Raw genomic sequence first — 16,304 nt, 5'->3', positions numbered from 1 at the left:
CTTAGCTTGGAGGAGGGAAGACTGAGGGGGAATTTTATCAATAAGTACGTGAAGGGAGGGTGTCAAGGGGATGGGGACAAACTCTTTTCAGTAGTACTATGCGACAGGACAAGAAGCAACAGGCACAAACTGGACCACAGGAAGTTCTGCCTGAATATGAGAAGGAATTTCTTCCCTGTGAGAGTGACAGAGCACTGGAACAGGTTGCCCAGAGAGGTTGTGGAGTCTCCTTCTCTGGAGATATTCAAAGCCCACCTGGATGCAACCCTGTCTAGCATGCTCTAGGTGACCCTGCTTGAGCAGGGCGGTTGGACTATATGATCTCCTGAGGTCCCTTTCAAAGTTACCCATTCTGTGATTCTCTCGCTGGGTGTGCCAGCCTGCTTTGAGAGTGAACTTGTACTCCTGAATGTGTCTGTAGTGGAAGTACACAAGTACCAAGACCTAACTGAACAACACAAGAATCTGACACAGGCTGCCGAGAACAAGCATGACAGATCTTCCATAGGAGCTAGAGGAAAACAATACTCGGCAAATTGCTACCAGTACAGGACCTCTCAGAGAGAGGCAAGTCTAGTCACCAAGTTGTCCAGCACTGTCCAGCAAACAAGCCCTGGTCTTCTGCATTGACATTACAWCTGTCTTTGTGAATGTAAGACGGGCAGATTACCAGGGCTCTACCCAAAGCCAAAAGACTAATTCACTGATTACCTTGATCTTTTCAAGACACTTACCACATGGACTTGTGCCAGGTCAGAGAAGACACCATTATAACCTGAAAGAGGCTCCTTTTAAAGCAGTGTTCATTAATGCTGTGTAACATACTAGTTTAACAAACCAAGATACGCTCATTTTTCTGATAGTTAAGCTTGGGGTCTGKGAGACAAATAATGATTTGTTACATTTGCACCCACTTCTTAATTACACAACATAAGAACAGAATAAAATACCAAAGCCGCAAGACCTTATTAAGGAGGAAATATTTAAATATTGATGTAGCTAAACTCCTAGCCCAGCAGCTTTCCCAAGTCCAATTAAGAATCATAAACATATATTTCAGTCAGTCCTTTTCTCCGTGCTTAAAATATCCCCAATCAGTCATTTATTTTAGCTTTTTTCTCCCTCATTAGCAAAATAATGATTCATAACACTACTCATTAATAAAACTACAGACAAACAGCATCTTTTTGCTTCAAGGCAGCTCCTCCAGACTATTCTTGCAGCACCACTTATCTAGGCACTTTCAAGAACTAAATTAAACTTCCACCCCTGGTATATATGCAAGAAAGCCTAGGTTCCTGCAGGCTGGCTGGCTGGCAGACTCCTTCCAAGTTACTTCTTCTACCATAATGGTCTGAGGTAGTTCGGCCTTTAGCAGTCCATTCTTTTTCCCTACAGATTGAGAGCTTTCCTCATGAAGCAGCTGCTAATCTTTGGAGGCTAGTGTCAAAAGCAGGAAAGATAGCAGTTTTGTCTTACTCTTTCTGAAGGAAAGAAAAGTTGTTGATATTTCAAAAAAGACAAATAACAGGTTGTAATGAACTTTTTTTTTTTAAGTCGAGTTACTAACCACTCTTACTGATTCTCAGAGCCCTTCCCATTTATGCACTGCAAGGTTGCTGGCTTAGCCTCTTTGAAAAGAAAAGACTTCTGAGGAGTCTGGTCCTGGGTTGTTAGTTATGGAATAATTCATTTGCCACTTAAATGATGGTTACAGTGGGATAAAGGTAAATCTTACCTGACACCTGTAGAAAGGAAAATCTGTTATAGCCTGCAATCATTGCCACTTCCTTCCTCCTAGAAAGCTGACAATGGCTTGAGAAGGTTTTCCATACAAGCTCCAGTGCTACAAACACCAGTACCTTCAATACATACTTCAGGTTCATCCAGCGCACTATCACAGCCTTCACCCTGGATCTGCAGATTCTTACATTAACTGAATGCTTAACTGAACTACTATATCCTTCATGTATTTTGAATATCAGCCTGGCTTCATATCCAAGGAGCTACTGCTGAGGATTACAAGGACCCGAAACACTTGATATTCAGCCCAGGGAAATTCCAAAGAACATCATAAGCCCTAAACATATCTGTGAGAATGAAAATCCAGTAATCTTCAGAAAAGGTGGCAAAGACAGCTCAGGAAATCCCTCTTTCCTGCTTATGCTGGTTACTAATATTCACGGATGAACATTCTCACATAGTTACTGAAGTGGTAAGCACTGACTCAGTACTTCAGAAGTTATGGTGCAGTCACTGAAAAACATGCAAGGAATCCATAAACCATGAACTTTTTTCCACATGACTGTTCTCAGTTCATACACAATCCATATTTCAACTGCCCTTTCTTTGTAATACTGGAAATGATGAAGTTGCTCCTGTTTGAAAATGATCTTTTCAGTGGCACAATTTCATCTTGCTGAAGTATGTGTTCCTACTCCATGTGACAGCCCCTTTGCCTTCATAGCAAGGCTGTAACTATAGAAAAGCACAGACCTACCTGCTGCATTCCCTGCAAAGCCTGCTGGAGGAGCTTCAGCTGCTGCTCTTTAGTTGTGTCTTCATCTCTGCTTGCTTTGCCTTGCTCTTGCTTTAGCAGTTCTACCTCATTTCTGTAGGCGTCCAGCTGCCAGCGCAGACTGTCATTTTCTTCTTTCAGGGCTTCCACTTGCGATACCAGTGCTGGAGAACAAGGCAGGTAGGAATGGAAGGTCAAAAAGCTGTGATTAAGATCTCCCTCTGTGGTTTACTGGGGTAGAGCACAGTGGGCAGACTACTCAGTGGCTCCTGACTCCCTGTTGCAAACCCAAGGTACCAACATTATTTTCTCTAAACYGCTGTCTTTGGCATCTCTTTAGAGCACAAGTTCCTCTGGGCAAAGACCATTTCTCAGCAGTAAAAGCAGCACTTAAGTTGGGGGTGAAAGGGAAGAGAGAAGACTAAAGAACATACTGGGGTAAAATGACCAGGCAGGCAAGGAAGTAGTAAGTTACTACTCAGGCACGGGGCCTGATAGGTTTATGAATGGGATTCCATCACATTATTGCTGCAAAGACAGCTTCAGCAGGTWCAAAATGTATTCATTATGTGGAGCGCACATCCCACAGGCATGCCTTATACCTCTACTACAAGGGTGGGGGGGAATAACTTTTGACAGATCTAGACAGAAAAGGCAGTTTCTATGGTGAACTCCAGAAATGCTGAATGCAAAGAACTGTCGCAGATTTTTAAATAAAGCCACTGATTTTGCCTGATTGTCAGTCGGATATATTCTCTGCTCCCATTCGCCATTGAGCAGGAGCCAAAGAAGGGGATCATCTAAGCTGTCCTAACAGTTGAAAAATATGCATATAACCATGCCTACAGCTGCACTGGCCAGTTTAGGGAGTGTGAAAGGGAGGTRGAGGCACCTTTGGGGAAGAAGAGCCTTCAAGTAAAGAACAAAAAATCTCCCAAGCAGAGCAATGGCAATGGGAAACATGCCTGAAAAAATCACAGAAACATGAAYGTAGTCAGCAAGATCTGGACCTATTTACCAGTTAAATGCTCTAGCAATAACAGAAAATGTCACAGTGCTTTTGAAATGGTGAGTTGGTGGGGCAGGGGTGTTCCTGTTTATTTCAAGAAAGGAAATTAGAGAGCAGAAAAGACTAGATGTTTTTAGCAAAAATCCTTGTAGAATACGGTGCTTCACTTTTTTTTTTTTTTTTTTGAGGACAAAAGATAAGTTAGAAACAAACTATATTGTTTAGGACAAAGATAAAGACCTGGCTGCTTCTCTTTAGACCAGCTAAGCAAAGCATGATGAGCAAATCTGAAATCTTTAGTGTCTGCCAAAACAGACTGTAATTTTGCTTGGAGGGGAGCAGGGGCTGAAAAATGCTTTGAAAGCATGGAAGAATTGTTAATTCAACTTGAACAGAAAGGTTGCTACGGTGAGATCAGCCCAGGCTTTCATCCAGAGAAGATAAACTGGAAGCCATCTTGATTCAAGATTTTTCTAACTCCTTTAAAACATGATAGCAGGAAGACAAGAGACCAGGACAGAAACTTCAAAACGTTCAGACAAGGACACAGAAGACACTGAGTGAATCTAAATGATTCATAGGATGGCAAGACAGCCCCTGCCAGATCCTAATGGGTACAGCAAGGCAAACCCCAAACCAACACAGGTCACCAACCTACTAAGGATGCATAAGAMATAAGGAGAACTCAACAGCTGGTATCCCTTGTCCTCCACAACACCTGACGGAATCTCAAACTGTCCAACTGGACACAAGCATCTTCATGCCGGCATGTTTGGCAGACCTTTTGGACACACATCCTGATGCCTGATGACTGGACAGGTAGACTACTTGAGGACTTATTTTGATGCTTGTGAGCATGTGACTACAAAAGCATTTGTGTGAACCAGTGAAATCAGTCTTGCTCTGGTTCCCTAATAAAATAATAATGATATCTTCCCCTTGTACAAAAGCTGGCATTGAGATTTCCTATACTGTTGTTACAGCATTGGAACACTATTTCCTGCACAACCTTCACAATGACATTTGCTAATCTGAATGTTTGACTTTGTAACCTCAAAATCCAGAAAAGGCTTTCAATACACTTCTGGACTATTCAGCTTTTATTTCCTGCATGCAAGTATCAAACTCCTAGCATACAACAATGGCTAGAGAACCGCGAGCATGGAGTAAAGATAGAACACAGCTAAAAATACACTCAGACAAATAAAATTATATAGGAAGAAACAAATAAAAATACACAGAAGTCCCTGAATTAAGACAAGTGAAGGGTTTTCCAGGGGAATGGTCACTAACCCAGATTAAGTATGTGCCAGACAGAACCCATTTTTTTAAAGATACAGCTGCTATACAAGACAGGAGAGAAAACTGCTCTGAAATAACTTGTCAGGGTGTTTCCCCCTGTAGTAAACATATTTGAGGAAGTCAGTAGTGCTCTTCATGCTAGATATTCGGGGGGGGGGAAGAGCAGTAGTATATGCTGGTATTTGTTATTTAAGCTTGGATTCATTCTAGAAAAGCAGAGGGAGAAAGGACATTTGGACAGCATAGTTCTCGCAGTAGCACCAGCATTTGAAGCTGTATGACTCAGGAGCACCTCAGTTCACCACAGAGCCATGCACTGAGACTACAGCCATGTCCCATGCTGCACACCTCCACGGCAGTCTCTCCAAATCCTGCTCTTGGCCCACCTGCTGTTCAGAGCACGGCTATAATCAAGCACCTTAGGATGTCGCTGTGCAAACAGGTCTTGGGTGCAGTGCGGACATCACCAGGGTTCTGAAATGGGACACTACAAGTCAACTGCAGCATGGCTACAGAAGCAGCGAGCTCAGCCACGCGCTGCTGCGTCTACATCGCTTTGCCCATCCAGCTCCTCCACACACAGCTCTATGAACTGCAGGTTCTCTGGAGACTGCAGCTCAGACATAGTTTTAGGTCACTCTGACCATCACAGGTGAGGAGGGACGAGCATTGGCTACAGCACCAGGCACTGAGAGGAAAACAATTCCAGTACGTTCAGTACTAGACCTGCTTCTCCTCCTGCTAGAGTAACTGTGCGTGCACACAAGCAGGTTATCATTGAATAGCTACTGTAGTAATTTGCTGCAGGGAGACTGGACACTGGGTGTACTGCAATTAAGAGCTCAGGAAAGAAGCGTCTCCCACTGCAGACTGTGGTGGACTTAAGCTCTACCTTTGCTAGAATGAGGTTGGTCCCTCCTGGGAATCCCAACCATTGCACCACACTCAATAGTCAATATTAGTAATGGGAAAGTAGGTAGGGAAAAATACTTTGATGGAAAACTACTCAGTTTAAACATGAAGCTTCCTCAAAACCAGATTATTCCACTGAATTATTTTCTGAAGAAAAATGTTAGAAGATTTTTGTTCTGGGAGGATATACTGGCCACTGTTTTGATGTGTTCTCTGTGGACTTTGCACCAAATAAGCGTGTTAAAGTATTATTTTATGCATAATAGCGACATGAAACAGGAATTAAAGCATTTTTATAAAGCAAGCCGCCTCAATTAAAAGAAAACATTTTGCATGTTCTAAAATAATTTTCTCAAAACTTCTAGGATGGAACGTTTGAACGGTTTAAAACTCAGTGTGACTTATCTTGGAAAAGTTTCAAAATACTGGAATTTTCTACAGAGAAATTGTGCTTATCTCTAGTAGCAAGCTTTCCTCATAACATATAATGAAGTGGAGAGTCAATAAAAACTGAAGAATGACAAGTTCAAATCCAAAAAAGAAATAATGTTTTATAAATATGAAATTAGATTGTAGGACTTGGTACTATAGGATATCATAATAGCAAATTCAAAAAGGGACCAAAGGGTTGGAAGAACAGCAATAGGCAGGGAAGAGCAGGGAAATGATTTTACCTGATTCTTCTGTTTCTTTCATTTCTGATGGATCTTCTATTTCCTCATCAGACATTTCCATTTCTTCCTCTCTTCGAATGCCCATTAGTTCATCRTTATGAATGTTACGAATTTCCTACAGTTCAGAAAGCAGATTTTTTAAATACAGATTGTAAGGAACACATTGGTTGCATAAAAAAATGCCGAAATCTAGGGTCTGCAAACAAAACTCCATTAATACAAGAAAGGAGAAATGAGAGAAATTTTTGGCATAAACTATTAAATCAAGAACTATGTCGACTGTGAATTAATCTGCCAGTACTGCTGGCATTACTGACTCTTCCATCGTCCATCATGCTTCTCCTGCTCATTACCTCTTCCTAGTGATGTTCCCTCCTCATATACACAGCACCTGCCAATAACAGGCACGTGTCTTCCTGGCATTTTTCTCCTGCCATTACAAGGTATCCTGCACCTTCCCACGAACTGCCTGGCCAGGCACCTCTTTTACCCTGCTGTAGCATATCTGTCCCCTAGTGCTACCCCACTTCTCTCCTTGCTGCTACATGCCTCTSACACACAGTTGCATGGCTATTACAACACACAGCCCACCTGAGATGAAAGTCATGCCAGTTAGAAAAAGAAATTGCAAGTAAACAYGTAGGAGCAAGAGACTGCCCAGCCATCTCCGTACTCGTACCAAACCTAGTGAGCTTTGAGGTTTCTCTTCCTTCTGCCCTTGTGCCTACCAGTGGTAAGCTTGCACCACACTGACTCTTCTGCTGCTGGGATCCTCTCCACTCTGTCACAGCCTTGGTTGCATGAGGGATCAGAAGAGGAAGAGAACAGAACAAAGATATTGCCTCCTATGTTGGCCGCCAAACCACACCAGGTCCTGCTTCACTTGTCTGTGCTCTTCCCAATTCTTTCATCTTGTACAAGAAGAGCCAGACAACCTCACCTGCTCTTCGCAACAAGATCCCCCTACTCTGTTCTCTGCTCAGTTTAACTCACATTGGGCACAGTGACAGATCTCTGCACATCACTCCCTGTTTACAAGACAAGGAACTATCTAACCCCCRTCTTCCTTCCTTGTGCAAACCAGGACAAAAAATATTCAGAAAGTGATGAACAAAAATTCAGGAGATGGAGAGGCCAAAAATACTTACTAGAGGCTAGCACAGGCTGCTAAGTGTCCCTACCCCATGTTAGTTTATCAGAACTTCACCTAAGTTTTATGCCCSAGAAACACCCATAGGAGAAAAGACTGTCTCATGAAGTAAGTCCAGCTCATTTCAGGTTTTACTTGAAACACCTGGCAGCACTCAGAAAGCCTGCTTGCCAGTGCCAAGGACACCTTCACTGAGAGCAGCCAATTGGGGAAACAAACATGCTTGTAGCTCAGAGAAATTGAGACCTTCAGGGCAACAATGTGGAAAGTGTATGAACAACAAGCTCCCTGACCATGCTACACTTAGAGCTGGCTACATTTCCGAAAGAACTGCTKCCTGCCCTTGAAACAAAATGGAAAGTTGCAGCTGGGTTCAAGTCCAAAGAAAAATCTTCCCACGGTCTTCAACTGACTCTGCCCAACAGCTAGGATCTCAAGCAGTCCTTGAAACTGGAAAAGCCTCCACAAAGCAGAGCATGCAGAGGGCAAACGTGGTTTGACTGCACAGCAAGATGGGCCACTGTTTACCACTACCCTGACCAAGCAGGCAAGGGCTGCTCAGCATCCAAAGGGGAACCTTGGATGGGAAAGGGAAAAGCATCAAAGATGCCAAATGCTGAAGTGAGACTCTTCCTAAGCAAGGAAATAAGCTGGCTGGTAGCTACCATAGCATAATGTTTCACCAGATCTCAAGCTGCTGTGGCTCTTTAATGAAGCACACTCAACTACAACGCATGCCTGCACTGGTTGGCAAAACTGCATTAAATCATCACTGACAGAGTACTAAAAAGCCCTAGCCCAGCCCAGTGACTCCCCAGCACACACCCATTCCCTGAGCTGCCATTACACTTTCATCTGATACCATGACTTGTGAAATAATTAATTTCTACCAAACCCTGGACCAGTATGATGCATATTCTGGGTCACCTTTTTTAAGAAAAGTCCCCAGTCTGAGGCAGAAAGCATGCTGAGCCAGATAGTAAATATTCCTGCAACAACATCACTGGTCTTACAGCCTCTTTACACTAGAAGAACTTACCTTGAAACAAAAGACAGCTCCAAATGGAGAGAGAGCTCCCACCCCAATCATGTTAAGCAATCTCAGGTAAGCAGAAATGAAAACAAAAGCAAACAAGAATACTAGGGCTCAAAGTGAAAAAATAAAAATAAAAATAATAAAAAATAAAAAGGAAAGGAAATTCTCCAACAACTGGCTTATCAGGTATATATACAAAAAAAAACGAGCTCCTCCTTTAACGCCAAAGAAAGGTTCAACGAAGTAGGCTTTGGAAAGTCCTAGAAGTGCAACCTCATGGGGAAATTCACAGTTGTAAGCTTCCCAGGAGAGAACAGTCATTTAGAGTTTTCCAAAGTTGTGCAATCTCTACCATCTGCTTTTTACCAGAAGGCCAATGATTGGCTATTATCCAACGTTAAAGATAGCAAAATTTTTTCAGGATAGCTACGCGAAAGTGTGGCCTACATAAACACACCCCACACACTGTTTCCTCAAAAATCGTTTGTGTATCACCAACTTGTCAACTTTACTCAAATTTACTTTTGACATTAAATAATCTGAAAGGTGAAAAATTGCTCTTGGCTTTGCTGGAATAGACTTATTTCCTGTAAGGAACTCAAGACATGAGAGAAATGTAGAATCACGGAGGATTGTAAGGAACCTCTGGAGGTCTCTAGTCCATCCCTTCCCTGTTCAAAGAAGGGCTGCCTACAAACCTAAATCAAGTTGCCCAGGGCCTTACTCAAAACTCATCTGAGTCTCTCCAAAGACAGAGATTCACCCACCTCTCTGTGCCTTATCCCAGGATTGCACTGCTCTTATGGGGTAGAATTGCAGCCTTAAATCTAACCAGATTTTTCCTTGTGGCTTGTGTCCATTGCTTCTGGCCCTCTCACTACGTGCCTCTGAGAAGGGGCTGTCTCTGCCCTCCTTGCAATCCCCTTTAAATAGTGGAAAGCTGTTGTTAGATGCCCCTTCAGCTTTCTCTTCCCCAAATGAAACAATCCCAGTTCTCTGGGCTACAGCCTTCCACTGGACTCTCTCCAGTTCTCTGACATCTCTTTAAGAGGGTAAAACTGAACACATCTGGAGTGCTGTGGTCTCCCCGGTGTCAAGTAGAGGGCAAGAACCACTTCCCTTGCCCTACTGCCTCTTGCTGATGCAGCCCAGGATGAGGTTGGCTGCCTTTGCTGCAAGGGCACGTTGCTGGCATATATCCACTGTGTTCTTCTCCAGGACCTCAGGTCACCTTTTGCAAACTGCTACCTGGGCAACTGGTTGCTAGCCTGTACTGCTGCACGGAATTATTCTGTTGCAGGAATTTATATTTATCTTGGCTCATGCTGCCATTCAATGCAAATGTGCAAGCATATACAATACCTTCTCCGCCCTAAGGCATATATTTAGTATGTTCCTTTCAGCTTAAATGTCTTCCTGCAAGCAAAAACATTTTTAAAACTACTACAACAATTTATAGACTATATATCAAGAAAAGTATTCACTGCTCAACTCTCACTTTATACTCAGTTTCCAGTTTACCATGTACAGAGGCCATGTACAACCTGATATGGATGACAGAAGAAAAGCACTTAAAAAGCCACATCTAAATCACCTGCCTCTCCTCACTCCCCCTACTCTTTACTACTTGCAGTGAAATCATGAAGTGGCAGAGCATTTCCCACCATCTCATTTAGAAACTCTCACATTCAGCAGACTGAGTTAGCAGCAGCTCAGTTCTTTAACTGAGCTAACTTAGGTTTTTTAACTCTCCTTGCCAGCACACAGCCATTCAACTGAGACCACTAAAAAAGCCACATGCCTAAGTTAGGTGTTGCAACACTCCCTGCTATAACATGTAAGTCTTCTCTGTGAATCAGTTCCAACTTTGTCTCAAAACACAGATTGGATAAACAGTGGCACTCTCTTTTAAAGAGCTTCTCTCCAACAAAAAGTCAGTCTATGAATGAGTATTCATAGTGAGCTACGCTATTTTCATATATTGCTTTTAAATGCCAGTGAGCACATATGCACATTAACTTACTGTTTAACCTGCACACAAATCAGAATTGTGATATTTCTCACTGATCAGCCTTTTATATAAATTTCCTGATTTATATCCTCATAAAACACAAAACATGCTCATCTAAAATTACCGAGAATAACACAGCTTATTCTCCCAGAATCCTGAGCAGCGAAGAGTAGCATTCTGATGTATATGAGTATGTCCACATTCTCATACAATTCTCATTTACCTACGATTGCTACGCTATTATAGATTTGATGGCATGTGTCACTCTAAGTATGTGCTCCCCACTAGGCAAGAGCAGGGTGGTAGACAAACCTTCCAAGCAGTCTAATGAAGGTTCCTAGTGTAAGAAATGTAAAGAGAAAACTTGATCATCTTTCTGCTTTGCAGACAAAGTTTGTTCTTTATTATTACATCAGGAAGGTGAAGAAAGCCAAACCTACATCCCTGTGCTTGTGATCTCTTTTCCTCTCTTGAATGACGATGAATGATAGAGGTACAACCTCTTCCCAGAAAAGTAATTTATTCTGCCTATAAATCATGTTCTTGTCTCAAATCTGTCATTTATTTATGCATTTGCAGATGGCATCATCATATGCAGGTGACAGAGGCTTCAGATACTTGATATACTCTTTTTGTCTTGGTTAATATTATACACACATCATTGTATCACTGCATCAACATTTTATTACAGATTAACTAGCTCAAACAATCTTGTCTTTCACAGAAACTAACATCCGTCAGAAAACAGGCCTCTTTTTAGATGTTCACTGTCACAAGTGGACCTCTATCATGAGCTTGGTAAGCAGTAGCTACCTACCATAAACAATAAAGTCATTTAATACTGTATGTTTAATACAGGTGTGTTCAGTGGAACTAACTGAATATTTTAAAATATCTTTAAAATAGTATTGTGCCGTTTTTTTCTCCCCTGTTGCTGAGAATTATCACTAAAGAAGAAGAAATGATGATGCAAGTTGTGCCCTCCAGATGTCTCACAACATACCATATGGCAATCAGGTCATCYCCATCCCAAGAGGACTTTGGTGCAACCAAGCCTTTATAGTCTCTAAAAAAATTAGCATCCAAGTTGTGGGTCACAATGTTCAATGACAGCCAAAGGGTCTGAAAGGTGCAGAACTGCCCTGCAGAGCAGCTTTCTGGCATGCTCTGAGGATTTTGGTGGAATTCAGGTGCTCTCAAGCTTAGGTCTCTACCATGACAAGCCTTTGAAACACACACCTGAACACTGCAGATGAGGGATTTGAGAAGCAGTAGATGAACAGGATTTCAGCAACCCTCTGGAGGATTATCCGAACAAGATACTACAGTAAAAGTGCCAGCCTTGCTCTTCACTTGCTAATTCTACTGTTTGTATGTTTGACTCCTTTTCACTAGGAATTAAATACTTCAGAATTTCTCTTTTGCCACTGTCTTCACTTCGGAGCAGGGGTCACAAACTGTTTCCAAACTTGCAGTTCTAAATGATCTACACAGAAGCAGGCATGCCCCCATAGGATAGTCACATGCAAGAAATACTGAGTGTGATCTAAAACAGGGAGTCACAAAAAGAGCATTTGATCTTCAAGAGAATTACTGGGCAACATCAGGCAACCATTTCTTCGCTCTGTGCTTTTGCTTTCCTCACAGCATTGTTATTTCCCTATCTCAAGGGGATAAATTCATTACTGATGGCATAGGGCTCCAGAAAGTCATGCAATGAGGTCCAACAGTCAGCAAACTGCTTTCCAAGTCACGAAACCAAGATAAAGAACAAATGAGGTCCAAAGTTGTCAAATAGACTAGGATCTCTCATCCAAATCTGACTAACTGGCACTGTGACCAGATAAGACCATTTTACCTGTTTACCCATCTGTCACTTGAGACAACAGGGCCAAAGGCCCAGCTCATTTCAAATCCCTCAGCCAAAACTGCAATTTTATACTTCCAAATTGATATTCCCAGCATGGGTTTGCTGAATGCTGGTAACCTGCTGGGCTGGAAATCTGGTTAAGGTTATGTTGAGATGGGAAAGCATCTGCTTTGTTTTTGATATATGAAAGACATCATCATCTCCACACTGCCAGCACTGCCCAAGTGAACAAAGAATATCTCCAAACACAAAAGTATCTCCTTGCATTAGTATATTCTTCATAGTTCTTTTTTACACTTCAGGTACTAATCCCACTACCTAAAGGAAGTCTTTATTGCCAGAAAGAAAAACTGAACCACCCTACTTTAATGAGCTGCCTTTTCCCTCATAACTATTCACACCCCTACACAGTGACAACACTTTGCTGTCACTATGGACATTAACCCTCCCAGGGATTAAATATATTAGTGACACTCCACAGGGGAGACCAAGAACTCTGACCAAGGGGACCCACAGAGCTCTTCTGCTGCTCTTGCTAGACCCTCACATTTCTAGAAGTACAGAAATCTCCTCCAGTCTTCCTCAGGCTAGCCAAAAGACATCCAGATGGCCCACTGCAAGATGCAACCAAACAATGTGATATCCCTACTGCTGAGGTGATATAGAACAGTATGTATTTCATCCTGAACTCTAGGAACAATCTCTGGCATACCATCATTTTCCTAGGAAACAGGCTTTCTTTATCTTAGTTTTTTTTCTCCAATATTGTGCCTGAATCAAATAGGATTTGATAATATCAAGTAAGGAACTAATTAAGAACTATCTTTGTCTTGCAGGAACAGTAGTTTGAGTGACATTCCTCCCTCTATCATCCCCATTCTTGCCTCCAGCTTTAAATTCTGTATTTCATTTGAAACGCCACTGCATTACATAAGTACACAACTACAAGGACATCCTCCCTCAAACTTTCTGGACTGCCCAGTTGCAATTGTTTCCATCTCTCAAGTCTGCCAACAGGAAAGTGGTAAAAACAGATTTCTCAGTGATGTTGTTCTATTTTTGTCTTAGTATTTCTCTAGAAATCCCTCTCACTTTAACGTTAAAAACAGTGGGAGACGTAGATCAACAGTTATTATTCTGTACAACTTGAAACAGCACACAGAACTCAATGCATCTTTACTAGTCACATAAATACTAAGAGCAAATACCTGGAGCACAACAGACGACTGAGTAATTCCCATCTTACACTGTTGAATTAAGATGTTACCATCCACATGAGCATCGTGCAAAGTTAAAAATCAATATCCTGACAAGAAACAGACTGTGCTGGAGGATCTAACACAATAAAAAATTACCAACCTCTGCTTGTTTGCACCACACGCTGATGTTCTTACGCTGAGCTTTCGTGAAATGGTCCCAAGCCTTTTGTTTGGAGGCAGAATGGTACACGGCCACTATCTGCTCGACTGTAGTATCAAATCAGCAGTCATATCAGGCCAGAATATCATCCAGAGAGGGCGAACAAGAGGAGTAAAGGAGTAAAAGAGTGGAATCAGGCAGGTGGTTCAGCTAACCTTTTGTTATAACACTGCACCGTGCTGAAGCCATGCTCAGGAAAGGGACTCTGCCTGGAAAGAAAAGTATGGACTTCACCAGGCCAGTGCTAAACACTCACAGAGTAATGACCAACTAGAAAAATTGCATCTGCTCTCAATTGGGAAAAAAGAAAGGCACGTGTTGCCATGAAAATGTTTGAACACTCTGTGCAACACCACCAAGGAGTCTAACAGGAAATGTTTGCTCTTTAATTTGGGATGATTGAGCAAAACTGTGGAAATTGACACTTAGAATGTTGTTCTGCCCAGTGGTTCCAGTCCTAAAGAACAGTGCCACACCTTGAATATTACAGCATCCCATCAATGCGCACTCAAAAAAAGGGCTTCTGGTATCATCTATCAAAACCTTTTTTTTTCCCTTAGGTGCATTTCTTCTAAAATATTTTTCTAAGAAATTTGCAGAGATTTTCAGAAATACGAAATGCCTCTTATGGAATTAGAATCCATCTAGTGACAGAAAGCACACCTAGCTGTTTTTTTCACACTTGGGATACTGTAGTAGGCATAACAATTATGCAAAAAAAAGGCTCTCTGCTGCTTAGACTAGTAAAACTACAAGCGGTTGAGATACCAGCGGGCGTTTTACAGAGATGAGTTACATGCTGTCTACTACTACTTACTCTGTAGTGCTTACTGTGTTTCCTTCTGGATCATGTGCCCATATATTTTATCATGAACACAGAGAATCAAAACTAATTAAGTAATAGCCCAAATAACTGAGTGTAAAACTGAAGTGAAGGATGTTCACATCCTAGCCAAAGGACTCAAGGAGACTTGGTACATTTATGGAGGAGGCAATCTTAAAAACAAACAAACAAAAAAACCAGGCTTACTAAAGACTGAATGTGTAAGAGGCTTAAGAAATTGTTACAAATCAGATGCTGAAACTAATACAGCCTATGCCTCTTAATTGACTTCATGGTTAAATAGAAGTTCTCTGGGATGTGAAGGATCCAGGTTCAAACCTTACTCTGTATATGGTTTACTCTGTAACTTAGGTTGCTCCGAACAGAGCATTGGGAACATTCTACTGCATCCTACCTTTGCTGAATAAATCCTGCATACTTCGCTGAGGCACCAGATTACCAGGAACTTACCTTGATTGTGCACAGAGGTGCAGAGTGTGGAAAAGATGACAGAATTACTAACAGACTATTACTAAAAGAAAAAAAAATAAATAAAAAGATCATTCTCCTCTTCCCCTAGATGTGGACTCTTACTTCAATAAAAAGCTACCACAAGGAACTTTTGCTAGGTTAATAACATACACTTATAAATTAGCTGTAGTGGCACAAAAGTGATTGCTATTTCTTTTCCTGGAATTCTTTCTGTATGGCATCTCCGTGTTCCAGAAACTGAAGTGTTCTCCCCTATAACAATAAACAACTGACATTCAGTGTGGAAATATTACTCACACTGAACTAGAATCCCTGAGAGGGCAAGTTTGAATTTCTCTTTAGCTTCTTCCATCTCTTTCTCATGAGTTGCTTTTTCATTCACTAATCTGCGAATGTGGCTGTTGGCTGACTGAATCATAGAGTAGAAGTTGTTTGCAGTTCTTCTGTTCACTTCTCCACGCTCTATCCATGTTAGCAAGGTCTGTACAGCTTCTGAGAACTTCGTGTCATCTGCAGCAAGAAAGGATATCTTTAGACCAGGGAAGTACAAGGCTACTGGCACAGCTTTCAGGGGCTTTCTCTGGCACCAGTGAACTGCTTACTTAGGATCACTAATCTGGATTCCTGAAAACACAGTTATTAACTGAACACAAGACTATAAAGGGGAAGGCAAGTCACAAATCAAGTTAACAGAACAAGCTTTGTTTACTGAAACACAGCAAAAGAGAGGAGAATCAACTGCTAGAAACCTGCTAAAAAGCCTCATACACCTACTTTGATCCATTCTTTCATGAAATAAAACATCCTGGGACTCGGGAAGAATCAGGCCAAGGACAGGTTTTAGGCTTCAAATAAAGTCTTTGGATTTAAACTAGTTGTTCTAAAGGGAAAAAAAAAAAGACTGTTTATAAGAAAATGTTGCATTCTAGATCATCCTTCTGTACAAACAACCCCAAATATACAATTCTGATGAACAGCTGTTTGGGAGAGCTGTTCACAGCATACAGCCGAGAACAGGGCATAGGAGAGACATAAGTACAGTAGCCTTAATAAGGAACCCAGCACTGTAACAGGATAACAGCATTTTT

At 41.7% G+C, this 16,304-nt stretch overlaps 1 protein-coding gene across 1 annotated transcript in view; it reads right to left on the bottom strand.

Moving 5' to 3' along the window:
* The window catches only part of ENOX2 (ecto-NOX disulfide-thiol exchanger 2), a 63,362-nt gene that overhangs the window by 11,827 nt on the left and 35,231 nt on the right, over window positions 1-16,304 (bottom strand). The window contains exons 7-10 of the mRNA XM_085324356.1: window positions 15,514-15,726; window positions 13,842-13,948; window positions 6,416-6,530; window positions 2,501-2,682 (exon numbers count right to left, since the gene is read on the bottom strand). Coding sequence (XP_085180482.1) covers window positions 2,501-2,682; window positions 6,416-6,530; window positions 13,842-13,948; window positions 15,514-15,726 — 617 coding nt within the window. The remainder of the gene's footprint in view (window positions 1-2,500; window positions 2,683-6,415; window positions 6,531-13,841; window positions 13,949-15,513; window positions 15,727-16,304) is intronic.

This window comes from Rhea americana, unplaced genomic scaffold (genome assembly GCF_003343005.1).
Source record: "Rhea americana isolate MKP2758 unplaced genomic scaffold, rheAme1 scaffold_90, whole genome shotgun sequence".
NCBI lineage: Eukaryota > Metazoa > Chordata > Aves > Rheiformes > Rheidae > Rhea > Rhea americana.
This window is presented reverse-complemented; position numbering and strand designations above follow the sequence as displayed.